At 39.9% G+C, this 19,565-nt stretch overlaps 2 protein-coding genes across 2 annotated transcripts in view; one reads left to right on the forward strand and one right to left on the reverse strand.

Moving 5' to 3' along the window:
• Positions 1-5,682, forward strand: part of LOC145440229 (RNA-splicing ligase RTCB) — a 69,699-nt gene extending 64,017 nt beyond the window's left edge. The window contains exons 6-12 of the mRNA XM_080317804.1: positions 994-1,150; positions 1,216-1,375; positions 2,351-2,526; positions 3,000-3,188; positions 3,248-3,358; positions 3,889-4,008; positions 5,036-5,682. Of these exons, the coding sequence (XP_080173930.1) occupies positions 994-1,150; positions 1,216-1,375; positions 2,351-2,526; positions 3,000-3,188; positions 3,248-3,358; positions 3,889-4,008; positions 5,036-5,143 (1,021 nt within the window). The 3' untranslated portion in view covers positions 5,144-5,682. The remainder of the gene's footprint in view (positions 1-993; positions 1,151-1,215; positions 1,376-2,350; positions 2,527-2,999; positions 3,189-3,247; positions 3,359-3,888; positions 4,009-5,035) is intronic.
• Positions 5,683-7,716: 2,034 nt separating this feature from the next.
• On the reverse strand, positions 7,717-14,367 carry LOC145440239 (uncharacterized). The gene is made up of 7 exons (XM_080317814.1): positions 14,153-14,367; positions 13,985-14,085; positions 12,577-12,799; positions 11,174-11,253; positions 10,440-10,533; positions 9,358-9,553; positions 7,717-8,371 (listed from the first exon to the last, which is right to left on the reverse strand). The coding sequence occupies exons 1-7, from the start codon at positions 14,295-14,297 to the stop codon at positions 8,164-8,166; spliced, it is 1,047 nt and encodes a 348-aa protein (XP_080173940.1). The 5' UTR covers positions 14,298-14,367; the 3' UTR covers positions 7,717-8,163.
• Between the last annotated feature and the right edge of the window lie 5,198 nt (positions 14,368-19,565).

Below are 19,565 nucleotides of genomic sequence, written 5' to 3' on the forward strand. Positions count from 1 at the left end.
ACCAGGCCTGTTGGAAATGCGACTGATTACGCAAGCGATTATATCTTGTGCACATGACATCATGTGTTGTGTATGTGATTGTTAAGGCCTGTCGTTGACGCGATGAATTAGCAAGGACTGCCGCGCACTTGCAGCAATGAACGACCTAATTTCGCTCGTGTACAAACGGCAAACTAACTCAGCAGGAGATCGTGCAGACGAGCCTCGTTAATTGGCAACACGCTTTTCGCTAATTGACAACGCATTACACTCGATAATATGAATTACTGGGCACGATGGCTGAAAGTGATGCGCGATTGGAAACAAACATGAAGTATAATGTGATTTCAAGTTTTTTATCGAGGGAGATTTTTTCAAGGCCTGTTGTACCCATGTATAATACGCAGCCCCCTATTTTTGCACAAAAAATCGGTAAAATTTTGCGCATTATACATGGAAAATTACAGTAAGTGTTTTATGATCTGTGCATGAACAATGAACATTGAGTCACATCAGAGGTTGTCACTAACAAAGTACTTCTACTTCATTAATGTACTAGAGTAAGTTTTTCTACTTCACAGTTTTCAGTTTTTTTGGGTAAAACTCAATCCAGCATTAATAACTTTTTTACTTACTTGCAAATCGCTTCTTCTTCTTTTACTTGTGTGGAAATTTACGTGATTAGTTAGACTTCTGCTTGAGGAAAACGATGACTGCTTGACCACCCCAGATATGGTCAACATATTCCAAAGTATATTCAATCTGGTGTAACCGGCATTATTTGATTTGCTGTCACATATTTTAACTTTCCGTCCATGCCATTATGATTTCATAATTAATGCCATTGGATTTGGGATCGAATCACTCATGTCCTCGATTTTGCTCTGTCCTAGTCCTATTATAGTATTTTTCCGGGCCAGCCATCCGAAAATACGGCCAGATTTCAACAATTTGGATTTAGAAGTAGCCAGTGACCAACCCTGGTACTCTGGTAGTAATTGTAAAATTCTTTAGAGACTTGGAAGAAGCTTTGGAAATGGGAGTAGACTGGTCACTTCGCGAAGGTTATGCCTGGGCCGAAGATAAAGAACATTGCGAGGAATACGGCCGCATGCTCCAAGCCGACCAGTCGAAAGTGTCGGCACGCGCCAAAAAGAGAGGCCTCCCCCAGGTTGGTACGATTGTCTTTTCTGTCACAACTTTGTTTTCAAATTAAATCGCCTTGACGCTGTCCAGCTGGGGACGCTCGGAGCCGGAAATCATTATGCCGAGATTCAAGTCGTGGACGAGATCTTCAACAACCATGCCGCCAAGAAGATGGGCATCGAGTTTCCGGGGCAAGTTTGCGTTATGATTCACAGCGGCAGCAGGGGCCTCGGCCATCAAGTCGCCACAGGTAGATTCCTCGAACCAAGTCTGGTTTTGCCTTTGAAATGCTCTTGAAAATGGGAGTAGTAGATTCATTCTGGTACACACCTTTGATGCAAAACTACATTGCTGGTACAGACACTTACTGAAGAGACTTTCACTTTTTCAGCTTGTTTTGCCTCTGAAAATGCTCGTGAAAATGGGAATAGTTGATTTTACTTGTGATTCATTGCATCCTCTGCTGGTGAAGACGCTTGCTGAAGTTATTTTCACTTTTTCAGCTGGTTTTGCCTCTGAAAATGCTCGTGAAAATAGGAATAGTTGATTTTACTTGTGATTCATTGCATCCTCTGCTGGTGAAGACGCTTGCTGAAGTTATTTTCACTTTTTCAGCTGGTTTTGCCTCTGAAAATGCTCGTGAAAATAGGAATAGTTGATTTTACTTGTGATTCATTGCATCCTCTGCTGGTGGAGACGCTTGCTGAAGTTATTTTCACTTTTTCTACTCTCTGTGTTCAAAGTAGGACTCTGGTGTTTTCAAATGTGTCCAACAAACATGGCACATCAGTACGGGACATTTGAGCATGTAACTTTCTTGCTGCTCGACTGGCCCTAACCCTATACCCAACTCTGACCTTAATCTAACTCTACCATAGCAGTAGCTTCAGCCCACATGCCACAGGTGGTCAAATTTGATAGTCGATGCTGGTGTATTGCAAGTAGTTCCGTCAACATCTATCCACCCAGCATAAATATTGTGAGCTTCAAAACTGCTAGTTGTAGAAGTAGTGAAGAAAAGATTTGAGAAGTTATCAATTGCCGATGTATCACAGACTTTAGTCGGTCCATCGGCCACTGCAGGTTCTTAGTATATGTTGTGTATGATAGGGAAGTTACCCTCCAGTTCTGGCTATTCGTAATTGTGAACTCGACGACTGATTTTATCTGTTTACCTGTCTTGTGTATTGAGATTTGATTGATTAACTTCAAAAAATAATTCCAGACGCCCTGCTTGCTATGGAGAAGGCAATGAAGCGTGATAACATCATTGTCAACGACAGGCAGCTTGCTTGTGCCAAAATCTCGTCCCAAGAAGGCCAGGACTATTTAAAGGGGATGTGTGCCGCCGGAAACTATGCCTGGGTTAATCGGAGCTCCATGACGTTCCTGACGCGTCAAGTAAGAGTGACCCGTAGTTGTATTTCTGACAAATTTGTTGGGTTGATATAATAACGGCCGAATTTGTATCTTGTCTGTTGATGGACGAACCAGCCAATATGTTGTTCGGTCGAAATTGCCAAGTCGTAAAGATTTAATAGTCGTACTAGTGTAAACCGTGGCTTGTTGCTTTTTTCTCCTTATCACACTTGGAGTTAGAGTGCAACATGTTTATGTTTATTCAAACAGATAAAATAGGGTTTATGCGCATATTTTTCAAGTGTCAGTCGTGATACACGAGAATTGAATCAAGTAATATAAAATATCTTGAGTCATATGACTTGGTCGAGTCAACGACAAAGTTCGACTTTAGTCCGACTCAAGTCAAGTCATGACTCGAGTCATTCCAACCCTGGGATACGATTGAAGTTGTTATTGTGCTGGATTTTCCTTGTGGCAGTGCGCGGTTTAATTTGATCGCTCATCTATCGCAGGCCTTCGGGAAAGTGTTCCAATGTCCGCCCGACGATTTGGACATGCAGCTGATTTACGACGTGTCGCACAACATCGCCAAAGTCGAGGAGCATATGGTCGACGGACGGCAGAAGACGCTTCTCGTGCACAGGAAAGGTTCCACGCGTGCTTTTCCTCCTCACCACCCTCTCATCCCAGTGGATTATCAGGTAGCAAGATATTTGTTGCAAAAAGTTTGTTTTTGAATCAGGAAAATGTCTGCTTTCAGCTTACCGGGCAGCCTGTGTTGATTGGCGGTACTATGGGCACGTGCAGTTACGTCTTGACCGGTACAGAACGCGGCATGGAGCAAACTTTTGGGACGACTTGTCACGGCGCGGTGAGTTTGAGCAATTGTGTTTTAATTACTGGGTAGTTGGCGACAGAGGTTGTCAGTAACAAAATACTTGTTCTGTCTCAGAGTACTCGAGTAGGTTTTGCCCGTATATGGTGTGCTTTTGCGTGACATGAATTAATAAAGGAAACATTTTCTATCGCTTGGCAATACTTGTTTCTGTCAGAATCCTTCACCCTGATATTAACTTGCTCAAATACTCTAATGTAGCACGAACGTCAATTTAATAAACGAGTTTAGCAATAGAATATGAACGTAATCTAGTTTGAGACTGCCAAACCATTGCTTACTTTGGATCATTCCATTAGCTATTCTCCATGTGCTATCGTAATTGCATTGTCAAATAATTTAGGTTTGTTTACATCGGAAATATCGTAGCTCGCTACATTTCGCTGTAACTACCTACAGGCGTTTTATGTATGATTTTCAAACAGCCAACAGCACAAGTATAGAGCGTTAGCCGAGACGCCTGTATTTCAAGATTGATTTTGTAATTTCATTTTGCATCGCTTCAGGGTAGAGCATTGTCGCGCGCCAAGTCGAGAAGGAACATTGGTTACCAGGAAGTGTTGAACAAACTAGCCGATGATGGCATCTCCATTCGTGTGGCCTCTCCCAAGCTTGTGATGGAGGAAGTGAGTGTTAAAGTTACAGAGTTCCCTCGCTGCCTTTTTTCGTCGAAATACTCTATCGTTAGTACACTGCGTAGCTGTTACGTCCTGCTATAAATTTAATCAGTGTATCGATCAAGCTTTCTATAGTGCTGCATAGAAAATTAATCAATCAAGGAGTAGCATCTGTAATCTCAAAATATCAAGGTCGATATTGACAATGGACTTTGTGTTGGCAGGATTCTTTCTATACATACACGTTTTCTGATTATAAGCACACGGTGATGAAAAAACATAGTTTTGTTCCTCGATATGTCATATTTATAAAGTAACTCTGATGTTAGTATGCTTGAGTTTTTTGTTGTTGTGGTATGGTCCATACTCAAGGTTAGTCAAAGTAATTTACCAGTCAGTAACAAAATATTTCCTGTTTTTCAGAGTAGGATGGTAGATTTTGCCTACTGGCTCTACTTACTCAAGTCAAGTGGTTATGTTTTTACACTTCTTACTCTCTTTCTACACTTGGGTTTGAAAAGAAGAAGGATGTTTTGTGATAAGTTTGCATCACTTCATGAGTGAAATTCGATTTCAAAGTAGCCACCTTCGATTACCTGCTTGTGACTTGGGAGTACTGTGGAATTCTGCTGAAGTAGACGTAGAAAACAGAAGGTTTATTAGTACTCGTATCACTCGAAAGCCACAAAATCAAGTTTGCCGTCCCAAAATGACGTCTTCGGTTATCTCGGGGCATAACGCAGAATATGCAATTGTGATTGTGACAATTTCGCTTGTAATGATGCAAATAAGCCCAAAGTATATTTTATGCATGAAAACACTTCAAAAAGTAAACGTAAAATTTCACTTCAAAAGCGAGGAAAAAACACAATCACTTGCGCAATTGTTGACAGCAGATTCGACCTATCGCCGGACCTTGTTACTTACCGCGTCTGGGTGTGTATCAGTTTCACTTGTGGTCAATTTTTGCCCTGAAAGTCTTGAATGCGTGCGCATAATTTCTCATCGTTCTTTGAACACCATTATTATTTCACAGGCTCCGGAATCGTACAAAAATGTCACAGACGTTGTCAACACGTGTCACGCCGCCGGTATCAGTAAGAAAGCAATCAAACTCAGGCCGATTGCTGTCATCAAAGGTTGAGATATGCTCTACATGCCATGACGCATTGTATCTCGGGACAGCAAGTGCCGTGTCTGCCAGTAATACCTCGAAGATAGCAGATCCGATACAGTTTGAGTGTATGTATGATTTTTGTTGCAATTGCAATCAAATTCCGAAAAGTAGGCATGCATATGCCATTTCAATCGCTGAATTGGATCGAGTGTAATTGCACGTCTGTACGCTGCATTTTTGCATATCTTATACATTAGTTTGGTACATAATTTTCGATGATTATAGTTTTAACGGTGCCATGTCTGAAGCTTTCATTTTGCAATTCACATTCAGAAGATCATCCCCTTAGAAGCCACCATAAGCACCAACATACTCCCGTTACTTGATAAGTATTGGGAAAATTGCTCATGCCTTTCAAATAATTATTATCAATTGATCATGACCGTAGTTGATCAGTATTTCAGGTTCGCGAAACTGAACATTGTCCTTTTTTTGATTTGTGTCTGTAACCATTTCATTTGTAGTCAATGTGTGACTTGTGTGCAATAAAGTATGGGGTGTTTCTAGCTGTGTAGTACTGGAGTTATCTGTGTTGCTGCATCTCATTCAGCTATAGAACTGATAGTGGTTGGAAGTACTTTAAGCTCCGTTGATGTCCAGATTTTGGGGTACCCTGGTGTCGTTTTTGTTTCTTCGCCGTTGGTAGTAGAGGTGATTGATATTTTTTCTGAAATAAATCGTCATTTCACACACGAGTTTTGTCAGATAAGCACAGAGAATATAGGGTCGGTGTGTTCTAGTGCTTCGGCCCAATACGAGCATGCAGCCTATGAGTACGATTTGAACAGCTTTCCCTTCACTTCTGGCACGGAGAATAGGGGCGCTGTGTTTGAGTGCTTCTGCCTAATTTGGATGTGCAGCCGATGTGTACGGTTTCGACAGTTTCCCCCGTGGTTGGGTTGGATGTGAATCACAGTCGAGTTTTCTTGTCGTAGAACATAATCGCCGAGAACATTTCCCGCCTTTGATCGTTATGTAGCAAATAACATAGCGTAATTGTAAAGCTACTTGATTGTTAGGTCGTGGGTTCAGTACCAGGTTAGATCAAATGACTTGGTCATAAACTTGGTATCTGCGGCATCCTCGCAAGGCGCTCAGCACTCCGGAATAACATGGGGAGGAAATAGTGACGCTTACTATGTTCTACTCATGTAGAAGTAGATATTTCTATGCAAGTAAAAGTAAGTATTCTAGGACTAGTTTTGCCTCGAACTTGGAGTACAAATGGAAGTACAGTAGTCCAAAAACAACCACTTCAGTAAGTACTGTAGCGCAGGTGCCTACCTGAGTAGCCTACACCAAGAAAGTAGAGTTACTTCGTTACTGATCATCGCCTCTACTGCTAAGCCGGCAGAATTTATGAATCCTGGTAATATAGTTGGATCTGAGAGTGGCACAAATTGCCACGCGTCTCCACCTTCGAATCTCGTAAAATTCCAAGCCACGACCCGTCCTAATTTGAAATTCAGACAACGAATAATTGAAATTCACATTCATCATCACTCAGTTTATTACTCCTGGCATTTAGCTGAAACAATGATATATATTAATCATTTGCTGAACGAAATTGCGAGTAGGCCTACCATCACGACTCCATCGACCAAGCACCACGATCGTGCAGGCGAAAATAGCTGATTTTGATTTCTTTTTAGCTTGTAAGACCAACCTCCGTGACGACAAATATGTCATAAAAATTGAAGCTGTATGAAAGGAAAGAATAAAATGAATACAAAACCACTTGATGAAGTGCTCTAAGTGGTGGATGAAGCCAATATGATAATATTGAGAGAAGTGGAATACAATACAATCGGCGGTTGTTATCGCGATGCACAAGACACAATGTGATGTAATGAACACATAGGATGTCGAATCGACGTGCTTTCTATCACTTTAACGCCCATCTCGGCATGCGAGTATTCGTTTAATGCCCGAAGAAACACTGCCCAATCCTGCTCTTTCGATGTCTTGTCATTGACACTATATTGGACTCTTGCTTCATCCCACGATTGATGGTGACTGCGTTCTGAACACGCCTATGGCGCCGCTGTGGGAGCCCAAATACAAACTAGTTAAAGAAACAGGTTGCATTTCTTACAGACCACTCGATTTTTACAGTTTGATATGACTTATGTACGATTTTATACCTCTTCCACCGCATCCATAGCATAAAATGATGATGCGTTGACGACATTCCATCATTAAAGGCTGATCCCTCAAAATCTTGTATATCATGCATGACATTACTTTGCACAAAAGCGGTCATAACGTCACTGGAAAATGCGGCCGAGTCTCGGTTGTAGCTTTGTCTCGAAGTGACAGAACTTTATCTGAGCTCCTCCCTCGCGTCACTGCTGTTACGTCCGATTAATGGAAATGCAAGGAATAAGGTGAATAAGTTCGTCCCTCTCCTGTAAGCATTCACAGAATGTGGAAACATATCTCGGGTATCTAAACTAGAGAACTAAGACCCTCCCACACTTGCCTCTGGTATTCTACTACAACTATTCAACCCTGTCAGCCACACCCACATCACCACAAAATCACGAAGTACTCGGTAGTTTATTCCACAAAATTACCTACGCAGCCACAGGATCCAGTAAAAATAAATATTTCATACGGCGCACGCCCATCTCTGTATCTTATCTGTTTACATTGCAGACACAATATCAGGATCAGGTAAAGGCGTCAGGAAGTAGCCTAGCTTTTGCACAACCCAATATCGGATGGAGAACTCGTGCTCCAAGACATAACAGTCGTTTATAAGAAATACGCATCGCATTACAGTATAGGGTAGCAGTTTGCAATGTGTGGACGTTTCCACTAATATATAACGGACGCAGAGCGAGCCGTCGGCTTACAACTGCGATATCGGCAGTGCAACAGACAGCACCGCGGACGACACAATTCATCAGTAAAAATAAATATTAGCATTTGACAACGCACTTTATAAAAACTCTATGATCGTGCAAACGCAACGGAAGATCCGCTCATCTGTACTCAGCGCCGCAATCCCCAATGGATTTTAACAAATTGTTCGATTTCGAAGTGATCTTGTTTATTGCCGAAACGTTTTCTTCTGTCAATGCCCAGCCTGTGGAGACGCTTCGCAAATTTTCTGTGGCGTGGTTGGCGCCTTCGACGCCGAAACGACAGCCGATTATCACCGAGGCAACCGCTGAATCGCATAAAACCCATCTGTGTGCAGAAATAAATCAAATTTATATAAGGTCAAATAACTAAATTTGTATGCACCATTGTGCTTCATAACATAGGTTCTCAATCGTCTTGCTTGCAGACTGGTAAAAACCAAATTCAATTTTGAAGGTTGGTCAAGGTCAGCTGTCAAAAATCAAAATAGAATGTAATCATGGTATGATAGAAGTTTGTTTGCGACTTATCTCATTCTATTATACTGCCAAATGCCGCTAAATTTTACGGTTGAATTTCGTCAAATTTTCTTCAGAAAGTCTTCTTTGCTTACCATATTACTGGTCTTAAACATGTGTAGTCTTGTGACATACAACAAGTCGAAACTAGCCATATCACATCAGAAAGTGTTCTAAAGCACGCTCTAAATATCTGAATAAGTTCAAGACTTGGTATCCCATACCTTTAATTAATGAACAAGCATTCCACCCCTCTAATTTTGCAATCGAAACAAGATTAAAACATTTTTGGCATTTCTGGCATGTTGAGAACCACTGCTTTGTAACAAGGCGTATGTTTACAGTTCATATCAAATTTAGTAATTGACTAATTCACAAATAGTACTTGAGAATCCATGAATGCAGTAGGGTTTAAAATGCATGCGGTGTCTTATGACAAATAATGCAGGTCATGGACTTCTAGTAGTAACGCGATGCAGTCTATTAACTGATCGCATTTTACGCGATCGAATAGCATGGGCGTTCACTTTTCACGGAACGATTCACTATTCATGGAACCGGCGAGAGCTTAGCCCTGTGGCTACCAAACTGTTTTAAAAAAGCAGCAAAGATGTTGCACAACCAGTTAACGAAACGTAAACATTCCATGGAGAAATACCAGTACAAACAAACAGGAGAACGGGTGTGATTTCATTACGAAAAAGAAGGAGATGATTTCCACTGGGCAAAAACGATGAAATACACTAGTTGAAAGAACTAGCCTTGAAGCTACCACAGAGTCAGTTAGTGACGTACCTTGTAGCTACATTAGCGATGGTAACTCCGTGCTCATCGGCGATTTCCCGGAGGGTTGCCAAAAGTTCTTGAAATAATTTCCAACCGCCCCATGAATTAATCATCTGCTTGTACTTCCACAAAGAGGCGGTGCACAGGTCCTTGCGACCTTTCGGCTCAGGTTTGCCGAGGTAATGGTCGGTCAGAAGACCGCCGCCTGGAAGAATTCGAAATTATTGTTATCGTCTGTCTCGTGTGGACACTTGAACGTCGAAAAATTTGGATTTGAATAAAATAGTATTTACGGTGGGCACCACTGGTCACCGTAAATACTATTTTATTCATAATCCAAATTTTTCGACGGCGATAATTCCGCTTCCACTGTTTGGAATTGAACCAAATTTGGTGAACATCGTTTCTATAGACAACATAACACTTTCATGGGGTCAACAGAAAATTTTCAAATTTTTTGTTATTTACTTTTATATAATAAATAGAAACTTTCTTCTCCTGTAGCAATGCGGCTACTGGTTGGATTTGAACCAAATTTGGCGTGTAGGCTTAAATTAGGTAACCTAACAATTTTATCAAGTAGCCAGTACGATTTGAGAAAAAAAGTCATTTTTGAAGAGCCCTAATACACATATCTTCTAAAAACTCTACTTAGCTTTCACATATGACTGGTCTTAAACAAGTTGTAAGCCATTTTTAATAAGTTGGTAGTCTTGGTACAGCACTTGCAGCAATGTGAACACATTACAGAAAAAAAGTCCCAAATTTCTAAATCAAATTGAAGTTTGATATTTTGTTTCTCTAATTAATGGGAGAGCATCCAACTTGTTGCATACAAGTCTACTTTAAGCTTCTTTCCATCGAAAAAAGTAATTTGGTTCCAAAATAATGCTATAGTAGGAGTGAAGGGAGTATAAAAGTAAAACCATAGCAGAATAGCAAGTAAGGAAAACTGCAAAGTAACTGACTTGGTTACTGAGCCCCTCTAAAAAGTGCATATTGAAATCCTGGCATAAAAATGGCTACGTACATTAACCCGATTCAGATACCTCGTATCCAACACCATAGAAATCTAGTGAAAAATAACTCACACAGAGTGCCATAGGTAAGTAGCTTAATGCCGTTCATCCTGCAAAACTTGGTCATTCCTTGTGCTGGTCTTTGATCGATAATGGAATATTGAACCTATCGAAAAACACTTCAGGATAATTGACGAAACGGAACAATTTGGGAGCAATCACCTTCAATGGAAATCAAAGGGGAGATGGGATACATGTAATAAGCAAAAACAATCGATAATGTTCATTATGCTGACAACTGAATATTTCATGTATGTAATGACTAGCCAGTAGCACAACACTAACTGAGTCTACATAATTAATCGCAGCCAAGCCATGCCAACTCCCCTGTGCCCAATGTCGAAATATGTGATTAAGAGTATGGGTGGGCACTGGGCACATCTCAAATCTGAGTCGAGTCTAAATTGTATTAATTCGAGTCGAGTGTACTCCTTCACACCAGCAGCAATATTTTATCAATGGAAAATAGAGCTTTTGACCTGGATCCAGTTCACGAAAAGTTTCAAGTTACCGTAGTGAACAATTCATATCTAAGTAAATCAAGTGAAGGTCAGTCAACTAAGGAATTGAGTTATCTATAAGCTATGTGAAAGGTATTTTCCCGTTGTAACGCAGAGACCGAGGTTAGAACACGTACAAATTACCCGAGAGAATATTATTCCATGTGAACATGACTTCATCATGATTAAGCATGACACGGAACACGAGACATTGGCAATAACAGGTCGCAGTTATGCGTTAGTCACCTGATTCGTCGAAATTTCAATGCCTTTCGCTGTGATTTCTTCCAGTCTTTCCGTGTCAAAATTTGTCAAAGATAACTCACCTGGAAAAAGTTTAATTCGAAATTGCTATAAAATACATACAGATATTGAAAAGTGTATTAATTGAAGTTCAAGATATGTACATGGTGTCACTGTCAAATAATAATTTGCAGCGATGCCAAATTCCGAAGACTTGAATCAACAAATCAATTTCCAATGCAAATTATAAAATGAAAGATTGTCAAGTACATACATAATTGATGGATGCTATTTTTGAACAACTGAAAACTGCTCGAGTAGAGGTATCGGTTGTGAATTCCTTACAGACCGCAGACGTGACAAAGCATTTACGAAAAAAAAAGGCATTTACTAAAATAGGCGTGACAGAGGCCTGACGATGTATCCTGTCGCACGTCATTAGTGAACTTTGTACTCCACTGCACAGGAATGTTACATAATGAGGCTAGCGCCTGGAACTCATAATACAGATTCCAGCAACACGAAAGTAGGCTAATCAATAGTGAACAACCACAACACTGTGAAGTGATACTGTTTTCCAATGACTGATATTGAAAATTGAAATACTCAAGACTTAATAACAATCTGTCAGCCAAGGTGATACACAGCTATATATATGAAACAAGATCAACGCACTTGCTTGTCACAGTCATAAAAACATGACTAAATGATTTTCAATGGCAATTTAGATGACAAAGACATTATGTCACATAGTGACAACCAGCGTATAATAATGATCTGTCTTCATGATACCATGTGGAAAGTAGTAGTGTTATTTATTAGCGCATATGGGAATTCCAATGCGAAAAGTTCAGCATGAAGGGAAAAATAAAAGAGAACAGGCAAGTGACGTCCAATGTAGCATTTATAGACTATTTACTTCTTCACCTATGCAGGCATTAACCACATGTAGCAGCAAAATACATCAGATATCAGCAAGTGAGTGGAAAACTTTGTGGCAAAATCAAATGACCAGTGGAAAAATACCATGCCCATTCCAACATTAACAAATAATATGAGATATAAAACCTGTTCCAGCCACAGTTTTGTAGGATACAATATGTAAAGGAAACATAGAGCATGGTAGCAGTTCAAATACTTCAGCCCGAGAAAACAATAATACTTGGCACTCTACAAACAGACAAGAAGACAACTCCGTAATGTGATATTCTTCGGGACAATTAAGGTTGTGATCTGACACCTAGTCAATCATTCACCTCATTTTGAATCGGGCATTATGAAGATATCTGGACAAACATATATGTCTGAGACAGGAATGTGTGTATAGTGGTGACTTTCTGCGGCTGTATACTTTAGGAATTATTAACTCATAATTCTCACTGACACCGGCACAATGTAACACTTACGGATTCTTCCGTTACGCTGCATCTCTCTCAAGTGGTGCAACGCGTCAAGATATCTTTTATCAGTGTAATCCCACCAGTGAAATTGTATGCAATCAAGTCGTTTAACTTGCATCCTTGACATGGACTTTGAGACGGCAGATTCAACCACTGACCAGGTCATCGGTCCCGGACTGGGGACCATCTTTGTCATGGCCTGCACGGGCGCATTACGACGAGAACAATGCTAAAATAGGACGAGTTGAAAAGTTGCTGAGGATACCAGAACATAGTTAATTGCAAAGGCAAACATTGTAATATAATATAATACAAGAGTGGGCAACCATTGTATAATGTGAAGGCTACTATACGAAATAACTGCTTTCATCAGATCAACATTTTTTCTGCAAATTTTTATACCACATTTACACCTTTTCAAAAACCCGAGTGTATGCTAAAGAAGAATTGGAAACACCATGAAAGAAAGCAGTTTTTTGTCTGCAACATCAATGTGCTTGCACACTGCATACACGAAGGAACTGTAGTAGTGTCACTGAGTTAGCACCGCCATTTTTCTCCACACGCAATACCGGATTGCTGAGCGCAGACACCAACCAAGCCTTTGACCTGACCCGGCTAGGGATTGAACCCACAAGCTACCGAGTAAGAAAAAGGACACTCTAGGCTACCATTAGCTTGTCAAATGCTGAATAGCATTATACCAATTACATTTCAAATAATATTCAGCAACTGAAAAAGCACCGGTACGAACCACGTTAATTTCAGGAGTGTAGATGTTCAAACACCTCTTTGCAGTTGAAGGCGCTCTTGTAAGTGTAATTTTTCACTAGGAATAGGAAGGTTCGCTTAAATTTGTCAAACAACAAAAATAATATATCCACAAACTTAACCAATATTGACAACATGAATGAATGAAGAAGGTAGCACTTTCCAGTGTTTCCACCATGACGTTGGGCTTGGGACCATTAGGACGATATCTCACTATAAATAATTTTTATTGATGGGCTAAATTGAATGATCAACCTCAGATATACATTTTAGCAAAGTTTTAATAGTATTGTTTTGAAAATGAACAAATAAATGATTGCTTGACTTAAGGATACGATGAGTGGATATAGGCTCTATAAGTCGATATTGACTGACACTTATGAGCTATAGAGGCCATAGCTACAAGAGTTTGAAGATGCGTAATTTTTGAATCAATGTATTCAATCAAACTACAGCATACAAAATAATACATGTCAGATTTACAATGTAAAGGGCTATTTCTACCCTATGCAGCAATATATATGAGTAGCACATAAACTATATATTCATAAGATGCGTGATTGAAACATTCATGTCTGAAATAATAGTTGCTCTGATACTTAAGTCCGAACTCAGCCTGCCAATATGAATTATTGCAACTTACACCACGATAGAATTTTCCAAATATCACTTCTGCTGGTCCATAAATATCTGCCATATCAAATGTTGTGTATCCAAGGTCAGTATACTTCTGCATCACACTCACTGAAAATAAAATCAACCAATTTACATAAACGGCCCAGGAAAAACTTATAATATCAGAGGTACATGCCTGCTTTGTTCGGTTCAATATCTCCATGTGCTCCTGAGACTTGCCACATTCCGTTGACAAGTCGACATATCGTCAGTCCATTTTTCAATCGTACTTGGGGCATCAGGGGGTAGTCCTCGATAATCATTGCCGTAGTTGTATCCATTTTGAAATTGCTTGTGGTCTAACAATTTAATATTTTAAAACCAATATACACTGTTAAAGAATTAGTAACACATCCATAGCATGGTGTTAGAGCTGACAAGTGATTAAAACTGACAGCGAAGCCCCGACAATCCGCAGTACTCTGCCAGGTAAGGTAGCCATTTCTGAATATAAACATGAAACCACTGGCACCGTGCTGAGAAGACATCAATCCACGCCGACGAAGTTCGTGCCCCGAGCTCGACTGGATCGACAAGCCAAGTAGGTTCTGATATAATACGAAACGCTTCATTGACCTAATTCTCTCGTTTTTATGCTTTTTCGTAATGCGTAATCTCCACCACCGTAGAGCTTTGACGTCATGCAATGTGATAAAATCTGAAACTATGGCGCAACTGCCAATAGGGACGGAACTTTTCTACGTCTCTCTTATAGGTAGTTCAATTAATTAACCGCTCAGTCGATTATTAATTGAGCGACACATGATATTGGGACAGATAGCCATTACGCGGCTAACGGTCGATGCAATAAATACTAGTCAGCCCTCAAGATTACCGGACCTCGATCTGCCATATCAACCTTCCTATCGAGTTGATCGATTCATTTTCATCATTGGTCGTTATCAGTTATCCCATATTTCTTTCCGCCCAGTATGCATGCCTCTTATATTAACATTGGCCCAGGTGGGTGTCTCATTTCAAAGACCACTCCAAGTCGTTTCGACACCTTCCTGTCTTTTCATTGTATCGCAGTCTTGTGGTGTTTTGAAATGATAATGTTTTTTATTAAACTGTATTGCAAATATACCAATAATACATAAACTTAGGGATACCATTCGTCATCTTTTAAAAGGATTTGTCCTCCTTTTTGACTTTTTTGAACGCGTCCTCGGAGGACGTCCTTTTGTCCTCTTTTTTGAGAATTCCTCTTTTCGTCCTCTTTTCACATTTCCAAAATATGGTAACCCTACATAAACCAGCAGTGGTTCTCAACCGCCGGTCCGTGGCGATTAAGACTTTTATACAACATATAGATCATTTCAAAATTTGAAACGTATTTTCTGTATTTTATAATAATATAGAGTTCGCGGTCGTAGAACACGTCACAATGCTGCAAGTGCTGTACGAAACCGCTTAAAAGTAGAATTCAACTCGTCTAGGAATACTGTTATATGTGAAGGCAATGTATAAATTATACGTTGAAAAAAATTCGTAAAATTTCGACAGTGCCATTTAGCGACATTTAACAATAGAATTAGCAAACAGTATAAACTCGCATTTCTTTGAAAATAAACTGAACAATACAGCTCAAGTTGGTGGTTTGTAGTGTAAGAGTGTACGGCACTTCGTCTTGCAGACACTCAATAAATTCACGTAGCCTATAACATGTCTAATATCGTAAGGCAACATTCAGTGAAGTTTCCAATATTTACTTTTAACTTGCATGCATTAGTCGTGATTGCAATTCGGGTGAATTTTGAAGGTCCGTCGGTCCACGCAACACATGTTTTACTTTTTCGCAAGGTTGAGAACCACTGATGTAAACCTAAAGGATCAAATTCCTGTCACGTCAATTGTCGCGTGCAGGGGTTGTTGTATAACAATCACGCGAAATACGCGTGTCGACTCGCTTGATCATGTCTTCGAGACGCGAGAACGCAGTTTTTTGATTGAGCAGTTTTGGCCTGTCTTAAAATGCGGGGCTTCATCAGACGGGGCTTCATCAGTGACTTTTAAGTTTACCACAGAGATATTTTCTAGGTACGACTGAATGATGACGAATCAAAAATCAGCGGTGCTATATCTTCATCCGCTCAAGACACACAATGTGCAGCAATACGATACACAAGACACAAATGCGTTTAGTTCAGTGGTGGGCAAAGAAATCAAGGAATTGCTCACGTAGAAGTAGAAGTAGAAGCAGTGATTTCAAAAATTACTTCAGGTATAAATTGCAAATGAAGGTAGTCAACGTATAAGTGGTTAAGGGCACACATGCTCTTAGCAGTAAATCGGAGGTGGATATTTTCGAATTTGCTAGATATGGCCTACGTAGCCTAACTAACGAAAAGTGACAAGCAACAAAAACGTGCAATTTGTGACAAAAATATTCAGTTATGCGATCAAATAATGCTCCCAGCAACACGCCAGGGCGATCTTCCTGCATTTCAACAAAAATAAAACTGTTTGCCTTGATCATTCTATTTTGATGCATGTGACGTTATAATTATAGCGATGCGACTGTTGATATACAAAGTTCTTTTGAATCCGCCACTAGTTGCTGACGATTACCCCTGGCGAGTGTCAGCCTAAAATATCTAGGCTCCTTTTCATATGAATATATTATTCATTGTATATTGAAGCTCTGTGTACCTCTAAGAGTCTCTTTTATTCAGTTACATTGGTATACAGGGTGTCAAGACAATTTCACTCATAAAAGCGATGAAAACATACCCCAAAACTAAACCTAAAAGACTATTAGAGGTGAAAGTAGTCGAAAAGCATAATCACTTGAGTACGTAATGCAATAGGAGAAGACTACTTTGAGTTCTCAGTAAATGTAGAAGTAGCCTACTTCGTTAATGACCAGTGACCACCTTTGATTTAAGTATTATTTTAATCATCTGGATCGAAGCATCCCAATTTTGTGATACATGAATAATGGTCCACGTTACATATACCGATTCGTATATAATACGGCATTGGACTATGCGCAATAGATTGGCATCCATCTCAGCTGCCTGCAGTTGATATGCAAAGGCCCATCACGTTACTCTGGTGAGGAAAGGAGCCGCATAACCATAGCTAGATTCCTGTAATCAGTAAAACATTTATTTGAATTGTTTGGACTTCAAAGAACATAGAAATAATTTTCAATGCATGTCAGTTGTTTGATTATAAACTCGACCGGTTGTTTGTTTCTCTGCGACTTCCCGAAATTTTTACGTCAGGGCACATAAGTGTGTGTATGCTACTCAAATACCGTGACATAGCATATATGCATTGACGTTAACAAACTCGCTATTGCAAATATGAAGTAACTGAAATTGTTTTGTGTGCCTTTTCTCAGAATCTCAATATTTCTAGGAAGGAAAAGAAATCTCGTAAATTCTAATTTGAGAAGTGTGAAACAGAACTTCAAAATAGGAAACAGTTTTGCAATGTTTATCTCGAGTCATAGCCATTATAGCCTACAATAGGTCTGTTCACTGCCGACCTTTTCGGATCCGAAGCTTTTGATGATGGGTGTTTAACTGTTTAGGTTTCGACGCTGACCGGGACGAATCTAAATCGTGGGCTTTGGGCTCACCTACGGCCCAAAGAGACAGAAGAGACTGGCTGCTGTAATGACGCAATGCATTACCCACTGTACGGAGCAAGAGTACTCCAGGGTAATCCGAACATTATTTTAAAAATAGACAATGTTAGGGAGCATACTAGGCAATTTGGCATATTTATTGCGATTAGCTCACCAATTTCTATTTGGGACAGCCTGACTACCTGACTCTAGGAATGATATACACCATCCCCATTTAAATAAATTTCCGGAGAGCTGTTTCCCTACGATCGCCATTGAGTAGCATTATGATGTTCTTTATTCACAGTAAAACATTATTTTTATTATTATGTATACAATCATTTAGTGGTGCGTTTCGCATCGCGCGAATAGATAAAATAGGCATAAGATAATTTCGCTAATTGGTAATCAAATCAATCAGCTGTAGCGTACGTACCACTCACGTAAATCCCCGATTGCTTGATTTCATTGCTCTCACTACATGATCGCGATGTTATCTATTGTTATTTTGCGAGACGTCCAACAAGTCGAACAGCGAACATGTACATCTCCATTGTTGTTTTTAGTTTTCTTTAATGAGTATAAGAGTTAAGCGAACGTCTTAACTTGACCAGGAATCCGCGGACCTTGGAGAACATGCAATCGAACAGTACGCTATATACAACCGATAAAACCAATATAAGTGCACCATGGCGAGTCACTAGAATGTCAGAAAATATCAAAGTCGGGGAACATTTATTAAAGAATAATAGTTTCTCTGCGATCATGTATTAGGATTAGGAAGCATACAGTCAAAACTCATCAATTTTTGTGGAAACAGAATTTTAAAAACGGAAAACGTTTCGCTAATATATCAGCTGTTCTTCTTCTACTACAAAAGGATTGCTTGATTATTTGCTTCCACGTGAATCAACTATGTACCAGTGTTGGGAATCTTGGGATCAAGTCACTACCTTCGAGTCACGAGTCATCTCGAGTCATTACAGATTTTGACTCGAGTCAAGTCAAGTCACCCGATTTTTGGAGGTGACTCGAGTCAAGTCGAGTCAAGTCAAGTCAAGTCAAGTCAAGTCAAGTCAAGTCACGAGTCAAGTCAGTAGTCGAGTCAAGTTGAATTTTTAAAGTACGATACATAATTCTAGTTCATTGCATTTTGCTAACTGTTTTAAATACAGATAGAGTCCCCGTTTATTCTGAATCGAGGAACGAATAAAGAGTTGACTATACACGCAATAAGGCGCTCTATCGCTCATACACATGTAGAATTGTCAAACTACGTAAGTATATAGTGGTATAGCCTCAGTCTAACAGGACTGGGAAAACAGCAACTCGCAAGTCGCTTGCTGCTCTTTGAGTCCTTGATCGCGTCTCGTCAATGCGTGTGCATTTGTGCAATGTGCAATCGGTGATAATGAGCGTAAGGCACTGTGCCTTTTCCGTCAAGATTCGCCCAATAACCCAAAAGCTACAATTGAAACGTCATTGCGAAACCAAGCACAAAAACCTAAATTGCCAAGAGTTACCCAAAAAAGGCATATTTACGAAGTATTATGATTACGGAGCTCCGCACTGTTTGACGTCATATAAGGCCGATTTCAAACACCTTGCAGCCTAGGTGGAGAGGCATCATCTTATACCTCACAATAATAAACTTCATTCGATACCCTACATTTCCTGGTGACAGAACGAATTAGTATATATAATTTTTGTGTTGTGACTCTTTTACGGCAACGATTTTTGATATGCGGCTTGCGCGTGAAGCAGCTCTGCCCATCCCTGCTCTATAATTATCAGCCCGCCCTAATCTATAATTATCAGCCAAAATATAGGATAGCATATGAAGCATCAGGAAGTTCAATAAAATGATATGGAGCAATACCCTGCTGCCCACATATATATCCATGATATACAATTATAAACGTATGGACGATATTCACTCGATTTAAAGCACGCAAGAGGGTTGGTTGAGGTG

This window comes from Botryllus schlosseri, chromosome 6 (genome assembly GCF_051294905.1).
Source record: "Botryllus schlosseri isolate E-star chromosome 6, Bs_hap1, whole genome shotgun sequence".
NCBI classification, from domain to species: domain Eukaryota; kingdom Metazoa; phylum Chordata; class Ascidiacea; order Stolidobranchia; family Styelidae; genus Botryllus; species Botryllus schlosseri.